The sequence below is a fragment of the Anabrus simplex genome, chromosome 1 (genome assembly GCF_040414725.1).
Source record: "Anabrus simplex isolate iqAnaSimp1 chromosome 1, ASM4041472v1, whole genome shotgun sequence".
In the NCBI taxonomy this organism is placed as follows: Eukaryota; Metazoa; Arthropoda; class Insecta; order Orthoptera; family Tettigoniidae; genus Anabrus; species Anabrus simplex.
The window spans coordinates 493,758,413-493,782,742 of NC_090265.1; the positions used below are offsets into that span (position 1 = coordinate 493,758,413).

The 24,330-nt window shown below is 39.7% G+C and overlaps 1 protein-coding gene across 1 annotated transcript in view; it reads left to right on the forward strand.

Moving 5' to 3' along the window:
- The first annotated feature begins 3,497 nt into the window (after nt 1-3,497).
- The window catches only part of LOC136867642 (choline/ethanolamine kinase), a 157,033-nt gene continuing 136,200 nt past the window's right edge, over nt 3,498-24,330 (forward strand). Inside the window, exon 1 of the mRNA XM_067144719.2 lies at nt 3,498-3,918. Within this exon, the coding sequence (XP_067000820.2) occupies nt 3,650-3,918 (269 nt within the window). The 5' untranslated portion in view covers nt 3,498-3,649. The remainder of the gene's footprint in view (nt 3,919-24,330) is intronic.

The window sequence follows — 24,330 nt, forward strand, 5'->3', positions numbered from 1 at the left end:
AAAAGCTCACCGTCGGAAAACTTAGTCCCAGACATGCACGACCCTCAACTCCCTGCATGCCACACCCTCTCAATTCTGGCGCAAGCTATCCTCCCTCCTCGGACAACACAGTAACCCTTCCTACCCCATCATTCACAAATGACAAGCTCCAACCAACACCCGGAAAAGTTGGAGATATTCTCTTCTCACTTCAGCAAGCATTTCACTCCTTCGCCCTACTACTACTCACGGCCGTCAGGTAACACCCTCTACCAGAACATCCTCTCTTCCCCTTCACTTCAAACTTCTACTTCTCCCACCCAACCTCCTAAACACCCCCAGAACTCCCGCCGTCATAACCTATGCCTTAACCCACACCCGAGACACCGACCCAGGTCCTGACCAAATCCGATTCCGCCACATCCATCAAGCACCAATTGAACTCCTCATGCTCCTAGCTTCCATGTATACATTCATCCTAACCTCAGGTTTCTATCTCCCCTCCTGGAATAGATCCACAATTCTCTTGTTCCTCAAACCTGAAAAAGACCCATCCGTCCTCGATTCATATCGCCCCATTTGCCTCATCACAATCCTTGCCAAAATCCTGGATAACATCCTCATCCGTCGAATACACCCTTACCTACAATCGCTCCACCTTCTACTCTTATCCCAATGTGGTCTCCGTCCCGGTCTCTCCACCTCTCACCGGTTTCTCCGCCTAATCCAATCAATTGCCAATATCTTCATCCTAGCCCGTCCGTCCCTTCTGAGCACCTCCGGTTTTAACCTGGCTTTCGATTTTGTATGGCATCCCGCCCTAATTTTCAAGCTCCACTTCTTCACGTTCCCTGTTTCCTCCATCCGGTTCTTCGCTGCTTATCACACCAACCGTCTCACCTGTATATCACTCAACGGCCAGCTCTCCTCGCCCTTCCCCACGACAGTAGGAGTACCCCAAGGTTGCCCCTATGCTTATTGGTATTTTTTCCTTCTCATCGCTGACATCCCTCAATCACCACCGTCTATCCAAATACTCCAATTTTCCGATGACACCGCCATCCTAGCCCCGCTCCCGTCTGTTCAGAGCATCAACAAATCCCTGCAGCCCTTCCTGAACATCTTCTCCTGGTGCGAACGATGGTTCCTCCGCCTCAATCCTTCCAAAACGCAGTCTATCCTAATCCGATCTCCCAAAAGGCGCTTCTCTATCACCCGCAATGCCGCCAACCTACGACTCACCACTGATAAGACCCCAATCCGTATCCAACCATGCCTCGAATACCTAGGCATCACCATAGACCAGCACCTCACATTTCGCCCTCACTTCCTCAACCTTAAATCCAAATCTTCCAAAAGATCTCACCTGGTACGTCGGCTCTCCGTCACCAGCTGGGGTCTTAACACCAAACTCCTCCTCCTCACCTACAATTCCTTTATCCGCTCTGCTGTTACCTATGGTCACTCCGCCTGGGCAGCCGTAGCCCACACCAAAGCCAACCTATATCGTCCCCTCTTGTTCCTAGAACACCGACTTGTCCGTATTGCCCTCCGACTCCCTCCCTTATTTCATACCAAGGACCTTTATGACATCTTCCCTTTCCCCAAACTTGATAATCACGTCTCCCTACTATTCCAGAGGTTCCTCGACAAGGCCCTTGATCCCAACAACTCGGTCACATTCCAATCCCTACAGACCGGCCTAACCCCCTCCCTTACCATACCTTATCCCCCACTCCACTACCACCGCATACTCACTCTATCCACAGACCGGCCACCTCCACGGTAACAGGCTGTACTGAGGTAAACCCTTACCTTAAATCCAACCCCACCTTCTACACTACACTTCCCCAATCGTCATTCTCAGGCGACTGTAGTTCTTTGTTCTCCATAGGTTCAATTCATCATTAACCTTACAGTATCACATTTACAATTCATCTTTCAAATAATATTTTCATTCATAACTTCACATGTAGGCCTACATGTAATTCAGTCATCTGTGCCAATGTATGTAACTATCATTCTGTCATTGAAATTTCGTCATATCATTGTATGTTTATCTGCTGAACCTATTTATTTTATGTGTAGTATCAGAAACAATGTCTACTATATCTTACAATGAAAAAAGAGAGAAATGCCCCCCCCCCCACATACCTGTAATAAAATTATCCCGCTATCACGTCCCTTTCAACCAAGCAGCCCTTGAAAACTACCCCAGAAATTACAATACCATTCCATCCACCTCACCTATCCATTACTTCTTCCATACCACACCATCTCTCCTGCCCGCTAGCTGGCCCGCCCCACCCCTTCAGGGTGGGGAATGAAAGCATTTGATGATGATGAAGACATGAAAATGAGAATCCATATGCTTCGAAAATGCTATAGGGTGAGGATCGGAAAAGTCGACTAAGTGAAGCCTAAATAAGGTGAAAAAAAGACCTAGCGAGTTGGTTGCGTAGTACAAGGAATGTAGCTGTAGGCCTAAGCTTGTATTCGGATGATGATGGATTCGAATCCCACCATCGGTAGCCCTGAATATGGCTTTCCATTTTCACATTAGGTAAATGCCGGGACTGTGCCTTAATTAAATTACGACCGGGCGAGTTGGCCGTGCGGTTAGGAGCGCGCAGCTGTGAGCTCGCATCCGGGAGATAGTGGGTTTGAACCCCACTGTAGGCAACCCTGAAGATGGTTTTCCGTGGTTTCCCATTTTCACACCAGGCAAATGCCGGGGCTGTACCTTAATTAAGGCCACGGACGCTTCCTTCCAATTCCTAGGCCTTTCCTTTCCCATCGTCGCCATAAGACATATCTGTGTCGGTGCGGCGTAAAGCAAATAGCAAAAAAAAAAAAAAAAAAATTTAGGCCACGGCCGATTCCTTCCCATTCGTAGGCCTTTCCTGTCCCATCGTTGCCATAAGACCTATCTGTGTCGGTGCGACGTAAAGCAACTAGCAAAAAAAAATTACGACCGCTTCCTTCCTAGTTTCTTTCCTATCCTATCGTTGCCGAAGACTTGAAAAATATAAGACTGGTAAAATTAAGCGGAAGTCGTGCCAAGGTCTGCTAGAGCCCTGTGGTCTCCACTCAGTGCTCACAAGTTGTGAAACCCAGGAGAGGATTAAAAGGAGAGCGTAAGAAGTTTATAAAGTTTTAACTTTCTTGTAGAGAGGTGCTACATAAACAGATGCAAGTTACTGGCGTAGAGTGTACATAGCATTTCACAATACACCGATGATAAATTAGTAAGAGTAATATAGTACAATATGTAAATGTTGATTGCAGTTGACATCTCAGAGAGGTGTGGGTTGTACATGACGTAAATTATTGATGTATAATAACACTTCTAGGTACAGCGCTGCGCGGACTTCATGCGCCGTCACACGGTCGTGCTATTGATCTTAAACTCTTCCGGCTAGTCGAACCCAAACCGAGCGCACGAGGACTACCGTCAGTCACAGCGCTGTCTCCTTACGTTTTGTTGGATCGTGATCAAGAGAGTGATGTACGGATATTATTGTTTTTATTAGCTTACTGCTAGAATAATGGTGATCGGAGAATAACCGTGAAAATAAAAGAAAGTAAGGTTAACCGAAGGCAGTTATTCCGTTATGTGGTTTACACAAGACTTATTTCGTATTCTCCAGGCACCTCCCACAACTAGTACATGAGCAGCTGTGACAGTGAGGAAGTGGCGGTGAAGGCTACAGGTGAGGAAGGTACGGCCGAGTGTTATGCAATGGTGCAGACCGACAGCGAGGATAAGGCGGGGCAATGTCCAGGCACAGCTGATAAAGATTCGACCACGCCAGAAGCAGCTGAAACAATGACGGAGCAGGAGGATATCCGTGAGAAGGCCCACAGATTATGTCGAGAGTATCTGCACGGCGCCTGGCGCACGGTTACGGCCCAGGAACTCATCATTAAAAAAGTTAGGTGAGCAGCTTTTCAGACGATTACATCTAGACAGTAGCTGGCATTTATTCTTAAAGTTTAGAAAGAACATTTCAATTTGACAGCCACCCCAAGAAAGAGGAGGAAGAAAAAAAGAGTTGAATTTTAAATGAGTAACCTGGTTGATTTACGGTTTTCCAAAGAAAATAATTTTGTACATAATCACCGTCACACTGAATTCCGAACCAGACTGTGGAATCATAAGACCGAAATCATTTTAGGGCGATAATATTAGAGCGCCGTACTGAAACTCCGGGAGAAAAGTATTTTAAGTTCCTCTCGTACCGGTACCCCATATTGAACATACTCGATGAATTATTTTATCTGTAGAACACGCCAAGGTAGTTCCTAAACTAAAGATCAAAATATATCTCCGTCAGGCTGATATAAAAAAAAGGAAAATGATAGTCACATCTCCCTGGAGGAGACATCATCCTGGAAAATAAACAGAATTGTGTCTTCCAGACGATATTCCTTTGGGAATGTGCAGACATATGCTTTGCTCGGTTAACTAACAGGCTACTCGACGGAGGAATGTCCAAAAACAACTAATAAAGGGACAGGCATCATTCCATAGTAGGCCCTACACAGCATGCCTGGTTAAGGGGTTGAGAGATCATAACCCCCAAAAATTTAGCATAGTGTCTGACATGTTTAATGTACCATTTCATGAAATTGATTAAATATGCCTTCCGCACTTAATACTTTATAAAAACAGGGACCATAATCTAAGTGAGTCTGAAGTTCGAGCCGGCTATGGAGTGGGTTCGAACTCTCCAGCTAATTTCATAGGAACGTTGTTTGTGCCGAAATTAAGTGGGAATCGCTCTAGTGTAGATTCAATAGCATTGCTTGCCACGTGTTTACTTAATAATTCATTTTCGTCCTCGTCAAACATATGTACCTGTTTTTTGTCATAGAACCCATCTTGTGCACTTCTTGGTGAAACAAAATTAATAGTCCTCGAGTAAGGAACGACTGAAAAGAAAGATCACATCATCATAGGTATTTCTTGTCTAGTTAATACACGGAGGTTTGTCTACACTGTATCAATGCTTTTAGAAAGAGTTTAAATAAAAAATACCGTAAACACTACGGCCACTTTCTTAACTTCATATAACTATCCAAGTTTATTGGGCAAATGTGCAATGAAATACATGTTTAAAATAATCAAGTTCTTTAGGGATTTCCAATCGTAAAATTTTCAGAGTTTCGTCCCAGTTTGGCAGTGGGTTCATCGGTTTCTAAGAGTAAGGGAGTAACGACAACTTGCCAATTAGAATACAGTCTTAGTAAAATGTATTCGTACACTTAATACTGAAACAAAAATACTTTACTTAGTACACTTATTGTAATGTACGTTTTATAAATCAATAGGTTAGCCTTCTGTACTCTATGTAAAGATATATACATCATAAAACATAAAATTGATAGACGTCCATGTCAACGATACAATAAATAAATGAAAATACTATGATTTCATATTCATAAAAAGTATTCGTACAGACCGGGTTTACTTGCATTCTCCACTGATATTAGTACACATTTAGTATTTCGTTGGCAATTCTTTTGATTTTACAATGGCCTCAAGCCGCCTAAGCATTGAATGAACTAGCTTGGAGGTGTAAGGTGTGCTCAATCTTTCCCCATTCTTCCAAAAGAACCATTTCCAAAGCTGCCTTTGATGAAAGATGTCTTGTGCTCAATCTCTCTTTGAGATAAGCCCACACATGTTCAATCGGTTTCAAGTCGGGGGATTGGGGGCGGGGATGTTACCATATATTTGGGTGTGTTGTATAAAATCCACAATCGTGTACCAAGGGTCGTATGCTTTGTATCATTATCCTGCATGAATACATCGTTACCCAGAAGTCCCATTTTTTTTCAGCAATAGATGCCAGATTTTTTCTTCAAAATTTCAATCTTTCCATCTAGAAACCTACTCCAGCTGAGCTCATGCAACGCTGAACCATTAAACAACTTCCACCATACTTCACTGAAGGAAGCAGATTTTTTCTTGGATTTCTGTGTTCGTTTTCCTCCACACCTTTTTGCCAAGCTCTTGAGAAACAGTGAATTTACTTTCATGCGCAAATATAACTCGATTCCAGAATTCTAGAGAAATATATTAATAGTCTGTAGCATATTGTAGTCTTTTCTTCCTATTTGGTGGGGTAATTAAAGGTTTTCGCCTGGCATTTCTACAATGATACCTATTCGTATATAAAAGCTTTTGAATTGTGGAGGCACAAATATTAAAGTCTTAAATCCTTTGCTAGTTCAGACCGCAGTTTTGCAGCACTGATTCTAGGATTTTTCTTAACTTTTCTGAGGATTAATCTTTTAGTTCGATTGTCTAGTTTGCATGGGCGTCCCCACCTACGTGCATTTTTGAAAGATTTTCTCTCCCCATACCTGTCAATAATTCCCTGAATTGTAGATCTTGGTCTCTTCAAAAGTTTCGATATTTTCGAGAGCGATTTACAGAAATTATGAGTCTGGATTATAATTCTTCTCTCTTCTTCTGTTGTTTCTTTCATTTTGCGGCGCATCTTACCGATTGACTGTATCACTTGCTGGTTAGAGCGACTGAAGCACAACTGACTTGGTACAAGACGTGACCTTTACTGCTTACCTGCGTTACTAGGAATGTCACCTGTACGAATACTTTTTATGCACCTATAATTCGAGCTTATTGGATGATACGTTTGTTAAAACAAACATTTATAAAGTACTATTTTTATTTACGGTACGTATTTATACTCATGTTTCGCGAAATACCGACACATAGAAAAGTAGTGAAATTTCTAGCAGCCTATGGACACTGCGTCAACTACAAACGACAACATTCCTTAACTTTTAAGGTGTACGTATACTTTTTCCCATGACTGTATATATTTATGAGGGTTATAACGACGTACTAAGACACAATTTTCGACGACGCTAGGATGGAAAAGGCTAGGACTTGGAAGGTAGTAGCCTGTCATTCATTAGGATACAGCTCCGATATTTGCCAGGTGTGAAAATAGGAAACCACGGAAAATCATTTTCAAAGCTGTCGACGAAAGAGTTCAAACCTTCTAACTCCCGAATTATTCAAGCTTACTTCTACATGACCCGTGCCAGGTAGCCAAATCACTCGCTGACAACAGGAATATTCTTACGTCAACTTTCATGCATTTTTGTAGGGCACAAATATGTCTGTAGACACAGTGCATACGATTAGATAAATAACATTCATAGCTCGATGTGAATTTGAGGTAATTTTCACTTCGGAATTTTCGTTAAAATACAGTGGGAGTCCGCAAGAAAAGGAATTAACAAAACTACAGTATACAACTATTATCTTTCCTCTTGTACTAGCTGTCATTCAAATGGCTGTGAATATATCAGTGGCCAAAGGAAAGACTGATAACTTGCCATCTCGTGTGTACTGTATATTATACAAGAAGACACCCTAGAGAGTCAAATGAATTGGGATAAACTCCAATATTAATAGGTGGAGACTCTTTTCAGCATGCCATGACTCCAGCGCCTCTAAAGCTGTAGTAGTTGAAGAAACGTTAATAATAATAATAATAATAATAATAATAATAATAATAATAATAATAATAATAATAATAATAATAATACCCTATTTGAAATCTCCAAGTTTGAATTCTTGAATGCACTCATATAATGTCACATAAATGTAGCAATATCTAAATATTACCTACCTAAATAACGAATCTTAACACTCATGAAAAACTATTCATATTTAATGCTACTGATTTTGTGTCCCTCTAACTACTTTTATTGTTTTAGAGACCCCCAAGTATCGGAATTTTCGTCTCACGGGAGTTCTTTTACATGCTGGTAAATCTACCGACACGAGGCTGGTGTAGTTCAGCGCCGTAAAACCACTGGACTGAGCAGAGATCTTACCCGCTAATTTGGGGCCAGAATCTTAACAATGGCCAGAAGGACAGCAGCACAGCGCTTTACCGTTTGAGTCACTTAGCTCGAGGGAAAACTATTAGCGCATATATTATTACTATGAAGTAACTCCTCCGGTAAATGTAGATGGACATATTTCTCGCGTCATCGCGAGTATTTAATTTCTTAAGCACGGAATCAAGTGAGGTCCATATGGAGTACAACGTGGGTTTTTAAAATATATATTTATTGAGGGTGGGTAAAAGTTTTCATGTCGTACCCGAACAGGGTAGAGCAGGCCTCCTAGATGGTTACACTACCTCTCAGGCCTGGGAGATTTGCATTGGTGATGTTTGCAGAGAAAGTAAGGTGGGTGAGGTCGTGGCCAATAAAGGAACTCTCCTGGCGTTCGCCTAAGTGCAAGAGAATGGATAACCGCGGAAAGGACAGTTAACGGTGCAGACCAGTTCCTCCGCTTTCCAACCGTAAAGCTGCAAGGCTAGCCAAAACTACCCGCTGTTAAGCCGCAGTCTACTCGATTTACTTAACGTTTTTGTTATACAGGGTTATTCACCTAACATGTTACACAGAAATAACTTCTAAACCATTAAAGATATCGGGATTCTGTTTTCATATTCGTAAATGGTACCCAGGGTCGTGTAAAATAATGTGCTACTTAGTCTCATGGGATGATTAATAACAGGGATATTGATACTAACTCCATATTTTTAAATGGAATGGCACAAATTCCTACAGCTCTCCTAAAAGTTCAACTGCGTACAAGTTCAAATATGTAAGTATTTTCAAAATCGGACAGTTACTTTATGATTAATAAAACCGCATTTGGGCTTTTGCGTGCCGCATCAGACGGCGTACAGTCGGCCAAGGACGTATTGGCAAGCAAGCTGCTTCCTGGCATTGATTCCAGCCACAGAACGGATACCAGGCATGTACTGTAAACATAATGTGATGTACCGTAACATACCCTGGGTGTGCAACGTTATTGTATGACTGGCAAACACACGACGGGGAAGGGAAATTAAATTTGTTTTGTTTTGACATCCGTGTGTACTAGGTTGCGCTCAGTATAGAGTCGTTTTTCACGGATGGGAATGGGAAGGATTTGGAAAAGACGTCAGCCGTGGCCTATACCAAAGGTACCTATCTGGCATTTGCCTGGTGTTGAACATGGGACACTCTCAAAATCACTTTCAGGTTGGGCGAGGCAGAACTCGAACCTGCGCTCTCCCGAATGCACGCCACTACAATCGCGCTTGAGCTCCGTGGAGATTAATGCTTGTAAAATAAATAAATGATGGTGTTAATGCCATCACATGACGATCAGCTCTGAATATCCCACATAATAAGCCGAGCTGTTTGTCTCCTAATGTCTAACCTATCCCAACCCAAATAATCCAGCACCGAGCTCGATAGCTGCAGTCGCTTAAGTGCGGCCAGTATCCAGTATTCGGGAGATAGTAGGTTCGAACCCCACTGTCGGCAGCCCGGAAAATGGTTTTTCGTGGTTTCCCATTTTCACACCAGGCAAATGCTGGGGCTGTACCTTAATTAAGGCCACGGCCGCTTCCTTCCCACTCCTAGCCCTTCCCTGTCCCATCGTCGCCATAAGACCTATCTGTGTCGGTGCGACGTAAAGCAACTAGCAAAAAAAAATAATAATAATAATAATAATCCAGCATTGGTAACACTGCTCCTTCGCCTAAAATAGCCCAGCACAAAACGAGGTGCGCTTTGTACTACTACACACACACCCATGCAAACGGGCCTTCATGACCACACTGTCAAATCCCCGGAAATGATATAACAACAAACAGCCACTCTTCTCCGCAGCCTGTCGAGTTTCTTAATGACGTGTAGCGCCTAGCATTCGTAGCTGTCGCCGCGGTGGTCCGGGTTCAATTCCCGGCTCTGATAAGCAATTTAATTCTGGTTGGAGGGCTGGAACGGGGTACACTTCGCCTCGTGAGGCAAAACGGAGAAGAGATGGGTTCGGTAACCATATCAGCTATCCTGGAAGTGTTCCCGTGGTTTCCCACCGCTACTGCAGGGAAATGTCGGGATGGTTCCTTACTTACGATAATGGCCGCCTCCATCCCAATTCCCCATCTGAATTACGAATACAGTACACTACCACAGACATGTCCGACTCGTTGGCTGAACGGTCAGCGTACTGGCCTTCGGTTCAGAGGGTCCCGGGTTCGAGTCCCGGCCGGGTCGGGGATTTTAACCTTAATTGGTTAATTCCAATGGCACGGGGGCTGGGTGTATGTGTTGTCTTCATCATCATTTCATCCTCATCACGACGCACAGGTCGCCTACGGGAGTCAAATAGAAAGACCTGCACCTGGCGAGCCGAACCCGTTCTGGAATATCTCGGCACTAAAAGCCATACGACATTTCATTTACCATAGACATCACAATAGGCACATTCTAACACACACACACACACACACACACACACACACACATGGGGCTACACGACCACGATGTTCAAGCCCCGGAAATGAAATAACAACCACTATTCTCTGTACCACTTCGAGTGTCTTAATCACGTACCTCGGACATTATTAATTTGCTTTTCTAGAAGGAGCTCTTCCGGTGTTTTGTGTTATGTTTATTTCTCAACTCATACAGTAGGCCTAGTATGTACTGTGCACTAAAACCAGTGACAATTATAGCTTTCGTAATGTTCCTTTCAAGCCAAAGTACTTATTTTATTCCCTCCCTGTCCTGTCATGAGTTCGTCTGTCATACACACTTTGCGAACCCATCACATGTGTACGATATGCTTACATTCCTAGTATCCATCCTGTGGCCGGAATAACACCCAAGAACCTGCTCGCGCGTCAATTATGTCCTTGCCCAACTTCACGCTGTCTGATGCGGCATGCAAAACCGCGCATGCTGTTCTTATTTATATCTCAAAAGTACTTGTCCGATTTTGAAAACAATTACATATTTGAACTTGTACGCAATTCAACTTCTATGCCAGCTGCATAAATTTGTACCATTCTATTTAAAAATATGAAGTTAGTATCAATATCTCGGTTATTAATCACTTCATGAGACTAAGTATAACGTTATTTTATAAGTCCCTGGGTACTATTTACGAATATGAAAACAGAATGGCGATATCTTTAATGGTTTAGAAGTTATTTCCGTGTAACATGTTAGGTGAATAACCCTGTGTAATAGCATGTTATACCGTATTACAGTGTTTATGACATACTGCTCGTTAAATATTTACATTAGCTTACTCATGTTTGAGTGACATTCTTCCATTGTTTCTAAAGATGCTTTAGAATAAAATGTAATTTCTATTCAGCAAAGGCCCGAAAGGGTCTTACTATAACATTACTCTTATCGGCTTATGTGGTAACATTTCTCTCATTCGAATATCAGACATCAGATTGATTGATTGATTGATTGATTGATTGATTGATTGATTGAATGATTGATTGATTGATTGATTGATTGATTGATTGATTGATTGATTGATTGATTGATTGATTGATTGATTGATTGATTGATTGATTGATTGATTGATTGATTGATTGATTGATTGATAATTAGGCCTACCCTTCCTCATAACCTCAGAACTTTCTAGGCATAATCTGAAGTCGGTTTCATTATTTTCATACCTTTTATCTCATAAAATGACCGGGCGAGTTGGCCGTGCGGTCAGGGGCACGCGGCTGTGAGCTTGCATCCGGGAGATAGTGGGTTCGAATTCCGCTGTCGGCAGCCCTGAAGATAGTTTTCCGTGGCAAATGCTGGGGCTGTACCTTAATTAAGGCCACGGCCGCTTCCTTCCAACTCCTAGGCCTTTCCTATCCCATCGTTGCCATAAGACCTATCTGTGTCGGTGCGACGTAAAGCAACTAGCAAAAAAATCTCATAAATTCGCGCTTTGTCATTTTGCGTGTCCAGAGTGTTCCCAGACATGCGGAAGCAATCCGAGTGCGGATAGTACCGTTCGCCCCAAAACAACACAAACCGTCCCGATGAACACACGCCCTACTACCGACAGTTTACAAGCCATGCCTGTTTTAGTTATTAACTGGAATGAGGGGATAGTTCGTTTGAAGTCTGAAGTCGGGAATGCCGTTACAGGCATTGCAGTACTTCACCAGAGTGTGGGACACGATTGCCATCGAATACGTGCAATGCCTGGAGTATTCGAAGACGTCCGACAATCAGTGAGGTGGCGTGTTCAGGCGTGCATTCAAGCGCAATGTGGAAATTCTGAATCCTTCCTGTATTATAATGAGGTATCACTGCTGGTTTACCAACATGACAGCTGCTCGATATGGAATGCGTCATGTAATGCTATTACCATTATTTCCCGTACAAAATTGGAAAGTCTGTAACACCTAAACGATCGACCGTAGGACAAATGTTTATTGGGACCCCTGTATTATTTTGGAGTGCACAATCCACCTCCCCACACCCCCGAGTAAGACCCTTATGCGGAAACTAGATCAAGCGCGAGAAGTTTGAAAAGGGGACGTGGCTATGACATCACAAGCGCGGACGATTTGAGAAGTGGGCGTGGCTGGTGAAGGGTGCATGCTTAACCTCACATGACGTTATAGCCTAACGCTGGCTACGTGTGCAGGTTTAACCTTACAGGCCCGAGTTCGACCCCAAATTTGAAATGCGGTCTGCTGGCTAAGAGTGCATTCTTAACCTCACACAATGTCATAACAACGCTGGCTACGTGTGCAGACTTAACCTTATAGGCCCATGATCGAACCCATGCTTAACCCTCATGGGGCGCTGACCTAACAGACGTGAATTCGATGCCCAAGAGTGCAAGCTTGAGCTAAGAAGGCAAGATAGCGGTTATACACTATTCTTATAGGCCTAACTTTTGAGAGGTACCTTAGGGGCGCACAGCTTGTCACTTAGGACTTACTAGATTTATCGGCCTAACGTTTGGGAACTAAGGTATGACGTCATAACCTAACGCTGGCTATGTGTGCAGGCTTAAACTTACAGTCCCGGGTTCGACTCCAAATTTGGAATGTGGACTGCTGGCTAAGACTGCATGCCTAACCTCACACAACGTCATAACAACGCTGGTTACGTATGCAGACTTAACCTTATAGGCCCGGGATCGATCCCAGGCTTAACCTCATGGGGCGTTGACCTAACAGACGTGTGTTCGGTGCCCAAGAATGAAAGCTTAACCAAACAAGGCAAGGTGGCGGTTATACACTATTCTTATGGGCCTAACTTAACCTTACAGGCCCGGGTTCAACCCCAAATTTGAAATACGGGATGCTAATTAAGAGTGCATTCTTAACCACACATTACGTCATAAGCTAACGCTGTCAACGTGTGCAGGCTTAACCTTATCGGCCCGGGTTCGACCGCAGGCTTAACGTCATTGGGGCGTTAGCATAACAGACGTGAGTTCGATGACCAAGATTGCAAGCTTAACCTAACAGGCTTAACCTAACCAAGCAAGATGGCGGCTATACCCCATTCTTATGGGCCTAAATGTAGAGAGTTATCATTGGGGCTCACAAATTTGAATTCAGGACCTTTTAGTTTTATCGGCCTAAAATTTGGGAACTGCGGCAAGTGCTATCAGGCAAGATGGCTGCTATACACTATTCTTATGGACTTACGTCTAGAGGGCTATATCAAAGCCTCACTATTGTTATGGACTTACGTCTAGAGGGCTATATCAAAGCCTCGTAGTTAAGCTACTACTTCTGAACAAGATGGAGACCATACATTGTTCTTATGGGAGTAGGGAGGTGCGCAAGGGCTAAAGAGCACTAAAGGAAACGGAGATAGAGGAGGAGGCGGATGAGGTGTTGGGATCACAGTCGAAACTTGGATCTACAGCTGTGTTTAACGCGTGGGACAAGATAGCGGGACTGAGTATGTGTTATACTAAGGTAACGCTATTTTGACATGCAGTGATCATGTGGACATGGATATGCATGTTTAGACTTGTTCACTGACAGGCTCTCTCCCTCAGCTCTCTAGAATATCCTGTGCATGAATTTTTCTATGGCGTTTGAAGAAATAAAATATTCGCCTCCTGGGTTCGGGATTCGAACCTTATGCAGCGTGCATTATGTAACGAAGTACTGCTTCATATTCACTTGAGCCAAGGAGGCGAAAAAGGAATAGGTGATTTGGAAGGGACTAGAAGTTTCTTAGCTTACATCTTAAAATTAAAACAGCGACCACTAGGAAAACATGTGATATGTGAGAGGAGGTGAGGGGAATGGAATAAGTACAACATTTTAAATTGAACGTCATATTTATTGTTTAAGTATATACACAATTATGTAAACTATGACCGGTTTAACTACAACTGAAATGTCGTTGACAAGGTGGCCATACTTCTTCTGTACAAGACTCTCTCTTTAACAGCATTTCACGAACTGATAGTTACCTCTGGTTTCATTCGTTATATATACTTATGTACCACTTCTTCATTCAGCTAGCATGAAGATTACAAAACAGTAAGACAGAGTATCTGTTAGTGACATAGCGTCACATCTCCTACCTAGTTCCGTTAAAACTACGCGAAGTTGTAGGACACATCGACACAACCTACGGTATTCGCTTCGAAGATGACTGTCTTCGTCTAGGTGATGTTGATGTTAAAATAAACAGCGACGGTCTCGTCGTGAAATGTGTTACCTATAAACCTACTAAACGTCTCTTAGAAGTTCTCTTGTCGGATACCCGACAAGAATATAATTACGTCAGATGATCGTAAGAAGTGTGATTCGATTCTTTTTACTACTAACGCTACTCGACTTAATTACAAGAAAACAGAAGGCTGTAAATGCAAATAAGCGTCGCAACTACAGAAAGATTATTTATAAGTTGTTTCTTGCAAATCAACTGTCTGCACGTGGTCTCAATGTTATTTACGAGCCTCTGTTGCCCTATACAGACGTAAAATGCTGGAATAACACTAATCTGAGCCTCCCAAGATGCCGGCCACACAGGTCATAAATCAAATATTATAGAAACAGAGAAGGAATCACGTCATGCGCGTATTATTGAGTAATTGTTCTTCAAAGTAAGACATCACCTGTAAAGATAAGCATCGCACATGAGTTACATAAAGCAGCACGTAGCACCTACCGTCGCTGACGTGTTAATGCAAGTAGAATGAATGAACTGTAGCGGGTTGACTTAGTAGAAATGATTCCTTATGTCTCTAGCAATAAGGGATATAAGTATCTGCTTACTGTCTTCGATGTGTACTCTTAAGCTTGCTTTTGCATAACCCGTGCCTTCTAAGAGAGCAGCTCAAGTAAAATTGCTTTCGAACGTATTGTTCAACAGTCAAAACGCTGCCGACGTCTTCTTCAAACTGATCAAGGTAAAGATCTTTACAACAACGTGTTCTCTTCTTATCTCAAGTCACTCGGCATTCATCACTATTCTACGTACAGTAATCTCAAGGCAAGTGTTGTAAGACGCTTTAATCGCACGCTCAAAACAATGATGTGGCGAGAATTTACAGGTCAGGGCTGTTATCGCTGGATGGATTTCCTACCCAGACTTGTCTTCCTACAAAGATACGCCTCATCGCACTATTGGCACAAAGCCACGTCTTGTTACCAAGAATACACCATGCTTAGATGCTATTAATCTTGTAATCAAAACAGCTGATTCACGTCGCCATCGCTTAGCAAGGTGATTTTTTCGTATCAGCAAACACAAGACCTCTTTGAAAAAGGATACACCCTTAACTGGAGCACAGGCATTTTTCAAATCAACCGTGTTAAGCTTACTAATCCAGTTACCTATTTACTTCACGATCGTTCAGGACAGCCTATCGGAGGAGAATTCTACATTGAAGAGCTGTAGAAAACAAAACAAAATATCCTGATCACTACTTATTCGAACGTGTTACTCGTCGTCATGGTATTAAACTGTGTTTCAAATGGCTTGGTTTAATAACGACTTCAATTCATGGATTAATGAAGACGATGTACTTTAAAGCGTCCGATGCATTGTATTCTAGAACCTCTTTTTCTTCTCTCTACTATTGCTTGAAACAAAATTTAAATTGTTACTCAACATCATGCCATTTGCTGGCTCTGGACCATATACCACTTTCTAACTTTTTCATAATTCTGCGTATTTTTTCTTAGAATTTTATATCTTTTCCCCAAAAATCTCCCATTTTAGGGGAAAATATCAAAAGTTAATAATTCTATAAAATTAAAAAATTACATAAAATCGCAAAAATACAAAAAACACCCTATTATCAGTAACATATATCAAAAGTTAATATTTCTATAAAATTAAAAAATCGCAAAAATAAAATAAAAATCTAAGAAATAATAAAAAATCATTGAGTTTGTAGACTATTATATTTTTATTGGCCTGCAAAAATAGAGGTAGATGAAATTGGGGGTGGGTTGGAAAGCATACCAAGGTGCTTTTCTTACCTATAATAATTTATTAAGTTTATCTTTTAGATTTTCAATATTTTATTGGCTCATTTATATATAATAAAATTATATTCTTTATTCCTTAGATTTAATTTGTTTTAATTTATAATGTATCAATTTTATTTTCTAACATGTATCTTTTATCATCATCAGAAGTTAAAACAATTTTATTGCATTCAACATAATATAATTCGTGTTTATAAGATCTAATTAAATTCGTCATTCTATACTGTTTTATTTTTTCGTCTAAACATTTTTATAATCATCAAAAATAATTTCGTTTTTAACTACTGATTTTAATTCCTCTCGATTTTTATATTCTTTGTCTTGTGCTCAGTACGTGTACATTCTTTATTTTAATCTATGAACTATACAACCTATGAACTATATGTTAACGTAACTGAAAAAATAAGAAAAGGCCTTCCTGAAGACAGCACACAACAGCTGAAAGTCAAACTAATAGTATTTTCATGTTCCCAACTGATGAATGTGAAGTGCTCAGAATTATCACTTCTCTAAAATATAAAAATAATTTCACAGAAGATAAAATAACCAATGTCATGTTAAAAACCTGTATTGATAGTTTAATGCCATATGTTGTGGAAATTATTAACCGTTCAATTCTCAGTGGAGAAATACCCCAGTTACTCAAATGTGCCAGAATTGTACCTACTTTAAATCAAGAGGTAATACAGATCCATCCAATTACAGACCAAAGAGTATATTATCTGCAGTTGGAAAACTCATAGAAACGGCAGTAAAAAAATAGATGGGTAAATTTTCTATATAAAACTAATTGCTTTTCCGATAATCAATATGGGTTTCTCCCAAACAGAGGAACTGATAATGCCGTATTTGATACAGTAATAGATGTTCAAAAGACCTTAGATGAAAATAAATTAGCAGCAGGGTTACTCATAGACCTTAAAAAAGCACTTGACCTGGTTGACCACAAAATATTTCTGAACAAGTTAAATATAACAGGAAGTAAGGGTTTAGCACACAAATGGTTCCAAAATTATTTATCAAACCAAGCACAATATGTGATAATTAATTATACTAAAAGTTCTAAGCAACGAACAAAAACGGGAGTACAGCAGGGGTCAGTACTAGGTCGTATTCTATTTTTTATTTATATTAATGACATACAATCTTTAACAATAAAGGGGAAATGTAAATTATTTGCCGATGATATCTTAATAACTTTAAAAGGACTAAGTGAAACAGAAATTATGGAAGATATAAATTGTGACTTGAACAAGTTATCGGACTGGGCTTCATCTCAAAAAATGATCATAAATGTGACTAAAACAAAATACTTAATCTGTCATAAAACAGCCCATAAGATCACAGTGGCTAACACTGTTACCCTAAAGGACCAAGTAATAGAAAGAGTCAACTCAGCTATGTATCTTGGTATAATATTAGACTCAACACTTTCCTGCAAAAGACATACTGATTATGTAATCAGCAAAATTGCCCCTTTGATAGGGAAAATGCACAGATTAAGATACAGTAATTTCTCTCACCAATAATTGAAGTGTATATATTATGCAATGATCCACCCACATCTAACATACATAAGCTCCATTTGGGGAAGATGTAGGAAAGATTATGTTAATAATTTGGAAATCCTACAAAAAAGATCCATCAAAGTCATGTATGGGTTCCCTTCCTCAAAGCGTCAAATGAAGTTTTTTCAGTGTCAAATATTCTGCCATTCCATAAACAAATTGCATTTTCATCATCAGTCTTTATGTATAACCTAGACAGGAAATTAACCCACTCTGCGGTTAACTTATCCCATTTTAGTGAAATTCATAGATATGAAACTAGAGGATCGTCAGGATATATCCCTCTCACTCTAATTCACTAAAGTATGGAGTGAAAGGCATAGAATCATCAATGTTTAGGGAATATAATGTGTTGCCTCCTGTTATAAAGAACTCTAAATAGGTTAAATGCTTTTAAAAACTGAAGAAATATTACTTATACAGGTATTGCATCGTAGACCTTAAAAAAGCATTTGAGCTGGTTGACCTCAAAATACTTCTGAACATGTTAAAAATAACAGGAATTAAGGGTTTAGCACATAAAATGGTTCCAAAATTATTTATCACACCAAGCACACTATGTGATAATTAATGATACTAAAAGTTCTAAGCAACGAACAAAAAAGGGAGTGTAATCAGCAATTGCCCCTTTGATAGGAATAATGCACAGATTAAGATACAGTAATTTCTCTCACCAATAATTGAAGTGTATATATTATACAATGATCTACCCACATCTAACATACATAAGCTTCATTTGGGGAAGATGTAGGAAAGATTATGTTAATAACTTACTTTAATTATTACATTAATATATTGTCCATATTTAATATCTTACAGCCATGCAATATCTGAATATACTTCTGAAAAAACATAAAAAACAATTTAGTTATCCAAAAATGTACTTGCTACTATACTGGAAAAGCTGCTATATGTGTCGCCTTAAGAAAAGCATACACTGTACTGTCCCTATCACGAGCCAGAACCTCGTGGGATCTTTTGTAATTAATTAATTAATTAATTAATTAATAAATAAATAAATAAATAAATAAATAAATAAATAAATAAATAAATAAATAAATAAATAAATAAATAAATAAATAAATAAATAAATAAATAAATAAATAAATAAATAAATAAATAAATAAATAAATAAATAAATAAATAAGTAAATAAATAAATAAATAAATAAATAAATAAATAAATAAATAAATAAATAAATAAATAAATAAATAAATAAATAAATAAATAAATAAATAAATAAATAAATAAATAAATAAATAAATAAATAAATAAATAAATAAATAAATAAATAAATAAATAAATAAATAAATAAATAAATAAATAAATAAATAAATAAATAAATAAATAAATAAATAAATAAATAAATAAATAAATAAATAAATAAATAAATAAATAAATAAATAAATAAATAAATAAATAAATAAATAAATAAATAAATAAATAAATAAATAAATAAATAAATAAATAAATAAATAAATAAATAAATAAATAAATAAATAAATAAATAAATAAATAAATAAATAAATAAATAAATAAATAAATAAATAAATAAATAAATAAATGAATGAATGTAAAGTTCAACAATCACCCATTTGGTCAATTGCACTGTATGCGGACAAGCGTTATCATGGAGCAACAAGACTGGTTGTTGTCTTTGTCTTTTGTTGTCAATAGCAACGGCAAGCCGTCTTAGCTGGTCACTATACACAGCAGAGGTAATCGCTACGTTTTTGGGAAGAAGTTCATGATGAAAAATGCCACAACATAATGTTCTGTGGATGGGCACTATCCTTGGCACGGAGATTTTTTTTTTTTTTTTTTTTTTTTGATGGGCTGAGCCACTCTTGCCTCTTCTTCGTGCTGGCATACAGGCACCATTTCTCGTCACTGGTGACAATGTTCGAAAGGAATGCTTCGTGCCTATCATAAGCTAACCGGTGCCGGGCAAGCAATGACGAACGGATGTTTGCTCGTTGATTTTTGTTACTGTCACTTAGCACATGTGGTACCCATATACCCAATTTATGTACCTTGTCCATCGAATACAAATGGCGTACAATGGCTGACTGATCACATTCAAAAACTTGCACCATTTCCCGTGTTGTTTGACGAGGATTCTCATGAAGCAACTCATTCAAGCGATTTTCGCCAAAATCTGAAGGTCTTCCAGAACGTGGATCATCAGACAAGTCAAACCGTCCTGCTCGAGAGCGGGAAAACCATTTTTGTGCTGTTCTTTCAGCAATTGCTTCATTCCCGTAAATTTCACAAATTGTTCTTGCAGCTCCTGCTGCACAGGATCCTCGGTTAAACTCAACGAGTAAAATGTGTCGGAAATGCTCCCTTTTCTCAACTTGACATTCCATATCTGTTTGTCTGAAATATACACAAATAATACGTCCACAATCAAGAAAACCTGTTTTACAACACACAAACTCCAAACTCAGTTAAAACAACGGAATAACGATAAGCAATCCCTTCACGCCACATCGTTGCCAACTCAAAAGAATACCGCACGAACGTATGCGTCGACCCAATACTTCTGTTTATAGTAGTCTACAATGGGTTTGTACCATAGCCGATTACAGTTACAAACCGGAGTCATGTAAGTTTGGCAACGTCCAATGGAGGCCAATGTGAAAGCGCGGGATCTGTCCGTGCATGTTTATGTCTAGTGAACTTCGTCTCGTGTTTCGTTTAATTTTTCACGGATATGTTCGAGTATAATATATAACACGATAAATGATAGAATAAGCATACGTAGAGCCTATTATCGAAATAATGTGAAGGCTAAGCAGGGCTGAGTAGCTTGGACCGTAGAGCTGGCTTTCTAAGCCCAACCCAGCCCGGTAGTATTTGAAAGTGCTCAAATACGTCAGCTTCGTGTCGGTAGATTTACTGGCACGTTAAAGAACTCCTCAGGGACAAAATTCCGGCATCTCGACGTCTCCCAAAACCGTAAAAGTAGTTAGTGGGACGTTAAATCAATAACATTATTTGTGAAGGCGCGGACTGAATTTGGCTTATTAATAAAACGTTTCGTGTATTTGCAGATGCCCAAAAAAGTTGTGTTCCCATGTATCATAACGACTATCGCATTAAGAAAAGTTTTGTTACCTCGTTTATGTTTCCTTCAGACGAGGAATTAAGACAAGAATGGATTTGTCATTTTAAACGGGATAATTGGGAACCTGGGAAGGATTCAGTCGTATACATAAAACATGTCACACATGAAAGTGTTTCAACGGGGGCTAGAATTTGTGATAGTAAAGTCAACGTAAGCATACTACCAACTAAACCTAATGAGGTTCTCCATGATGCATGTCCAATTATTTTCCCAAATTTGCCAAAATATGTGTCATCAAAAACTATTAAAAGAAAAGATCTTGATGGTAGGAGCCTGGAAATGTAGAGTAGGGTAAACAAGAAGATGGATGATATGCCAAATGTTACCAATTTACTCAAAATTCACCAAGATATGAATGTCACTGTATAGGTTAATAGTTATCAGGTGTTGGTAAAAGAAATGGCATGTTTAGCAGATGGTAAAATATCAAAGTGGTCTCAACTAAATGCATATTTATTAAATTATTTAGGAATCACTTCTTGTAGTGTTAGTATTAAATGTGTACAAATACATATATTAAAATGCTTCACAATCTCATACAGTATCGTGAGGTAAGCAGTGAAAGCACACTTTTTGTCTTACCTCATATTTTTAAGGGAACAATTCGAACTTTGCTCTAAAAGGGCTGGGCTGAGTGGCTCAGATGGTTGAGGCGCTGGCCTTCTGACCCCAATGTGGCAGGTTTGATCCTGGCCCAGTCCGGTAGTATTTGAAAGTGCTCGAATACGTCAGTCTCGTGTCGGTAGATTTACTGGCACGTAAAAGAACTCCTGAGTGACGAATTCCGGCACCTCGGCGTCTCCAAAAACCGTAAAAGTAGTTAGTGGGACGTAAAGCAAATAACATTATTATTTGCACTAAAAGGAAGAAGAGTTACTTAAAAAGTTTCGTTTGGAACTGTGAAAGCAAATTATTCACTGCCAATAAAGTTTCAAAGTGATAACTTAGAAAGAAGGTTTAGTCAGTACTTATAGCTTATTGGTTGTAATTACAATGTTACTGCTCTTCAAGTCCTAAAAAGTGAGATGAAAATTAGGATTAAGGGTGTTCTAGGGTTGCGGTGGTGGTGGTGGTAGGGAAAAGTGAGGTTTGGCTGTAGCCAATTAGAAATGTCTGATTAAATCAAGACAGATGCTATTGAGCTCAATACGAAAGTAATAAACCAGCTGGACTCACTTTTATCATGATTTTTTGTTTTTGTTTTTGTTTTTTTGTGGGGATTTTGAGCTATCAGGGGTGATATGCTGTAGATTTTTGATTATACACTAAGGACAATATCCATAAGGATAAGCTGTGACACTTTTTTAGGTCTCCTGCAGAGTAATGAAACAGGTACCGGTAGTCCCAATTTTGAAATATTTCAGAGAGGTGGGTTAATGGTGCCATCACATTGTGTTATGTGTGTCAGCAGAGCAGTGGTATATGAGGAATACCTGGATTGTGAAAATTATAAAGAATTTCTGTTCTCTCTATCCTGAGCTGCTTTAGGATGAAATGACAATCACCAGTTCTGGTTTGTTAGGGGCTCTACGTCACACCAACACAGATAGGTCTTATGACGACGATGGGATAGGAAAGGCCTAGGAGTTGGAAGGAAGCGGCCGTGGCCTTAGTTAAGGTACAGCCCCAGCATTTGCCTGGTGTGAAAATGGGAAACCAAGGAAAACCATCTTCAGGTTCTGGTTTGAACGCCGTCATTGTGAGTATGACAGTAATGGTGCGGCAGATTGTTTATTGTCTACATTTTCCAATGTCGTGTAAATTAGTGTTGAAAGCAGATGAAGAACACGAGTTATGTCAGCAGTGAGGATAAAAACATTAACCGGAGGGAGCTGTCAATGCTCCACAATAATGGAGCTTGTGAGTACTGTTCTTAAAGTGTTTTGTTTTTTATTCATATAAAATGTGTACTAATTTCAGTTAATGTATTTACTGATGTGTGTCTTTCTCAGTACTATTTTACGAAGAGTGTGCATTTATCATAATCATCGTGTTGGTCTAAATGTGATGAATATGGGTGAAGTAATTCGAAGTAGGACACGCCCCCTTTTCTCTCGGCCTCCGTTTGACAGATAGGTACAGCGTTGCCAAGCGTACCTTCCGGCTTTAACTGTAGATGGCTCTGGTTTGTACATATATTTTTTCTTCCTGTCAACATTTTCAGGCTCTTTGGTGTCTGTTTCAAGTCTGACAGTTGTGTTCAGGATGTAGAACTTCTCATATATCAGTTCTTCCCTTGTACAGAAGAACCTAGATCATGTACTTCTCGTATTTTCTCAAATTTTCGGCGATTAGGGAACTTATTGTATGGTGCCTAAAATGTTTACTTTCAAATAGAATTATCTGATGTATTATTGGCAATGAATTCACGGACTACGGCGGAACTAGCTGTGTCATGCGACGGAATTATCCGGATTGCTGCGGTATTTAGCCGAAGTACTATAATGACAGTTATTAAGGTCAGTCTCTTTTGCTGACTAATCAACGCACCGGCCGTCTCTTCAGAGGGCCCCGGGTTTAGATTCCCGATCGGGTCGAAGATTTTACCTACGTCTATTTAATTCCTCGAGGTCGGGAACTAGGCGTCTGCGCCCGTCCCAATACACCTCTCTTCATCTACAGGATATACCGCACTGCCAAACACGACAGAAATCCGCGAGTGAAAACATCCCTCCTCACAGGGCTGGCGTCAGGAAGGGCATCCGGCCGCAAGACTGTACCACATCCTCATCAAATGGCGACCCCAATAAATGAGGAAAAGACCAGGAAGAAGAATTGAAAATGTACATTATAATATTGTTCTGAAGTCATAGGCGTAGCCAGGGGACGAGGGTTACTGAGGGGTTGTTAGAACCCTGGAAATTTTACAGTAAAAAAGGAACTGATGATAAACAATAAACTACAACACATTTCTTGAATTAGATAATGAAGCTTACTAACGAGTCTATAGGCTAACTGTTGCAATATGTGAAATCGTTCTTGCAGTGATAAAATGTCTTTGATCGCCGCCGCACCGACTGTTGATCTTCAACATATTGTTCTTGTTTTGTATTTAAGGTAAAATGTAATGTATTGTAATTTGTACATTTCTTGAACATCAACCTTATTCCTTTGTATTAGCATCCTTATAATGACTCATCCGTGGACGCACTACGCACGCACGCACACACACCTTCACTTTCGTAACTAAAAATCTCCGCCACCCCCATCGGTTGATCCAGGCTACGCCACTGTGTGAACTACCAAATACACATAAGTAACAGTTGCTTCAATATATAAATATTATATTGCTAATCATTCCCAAAATGCG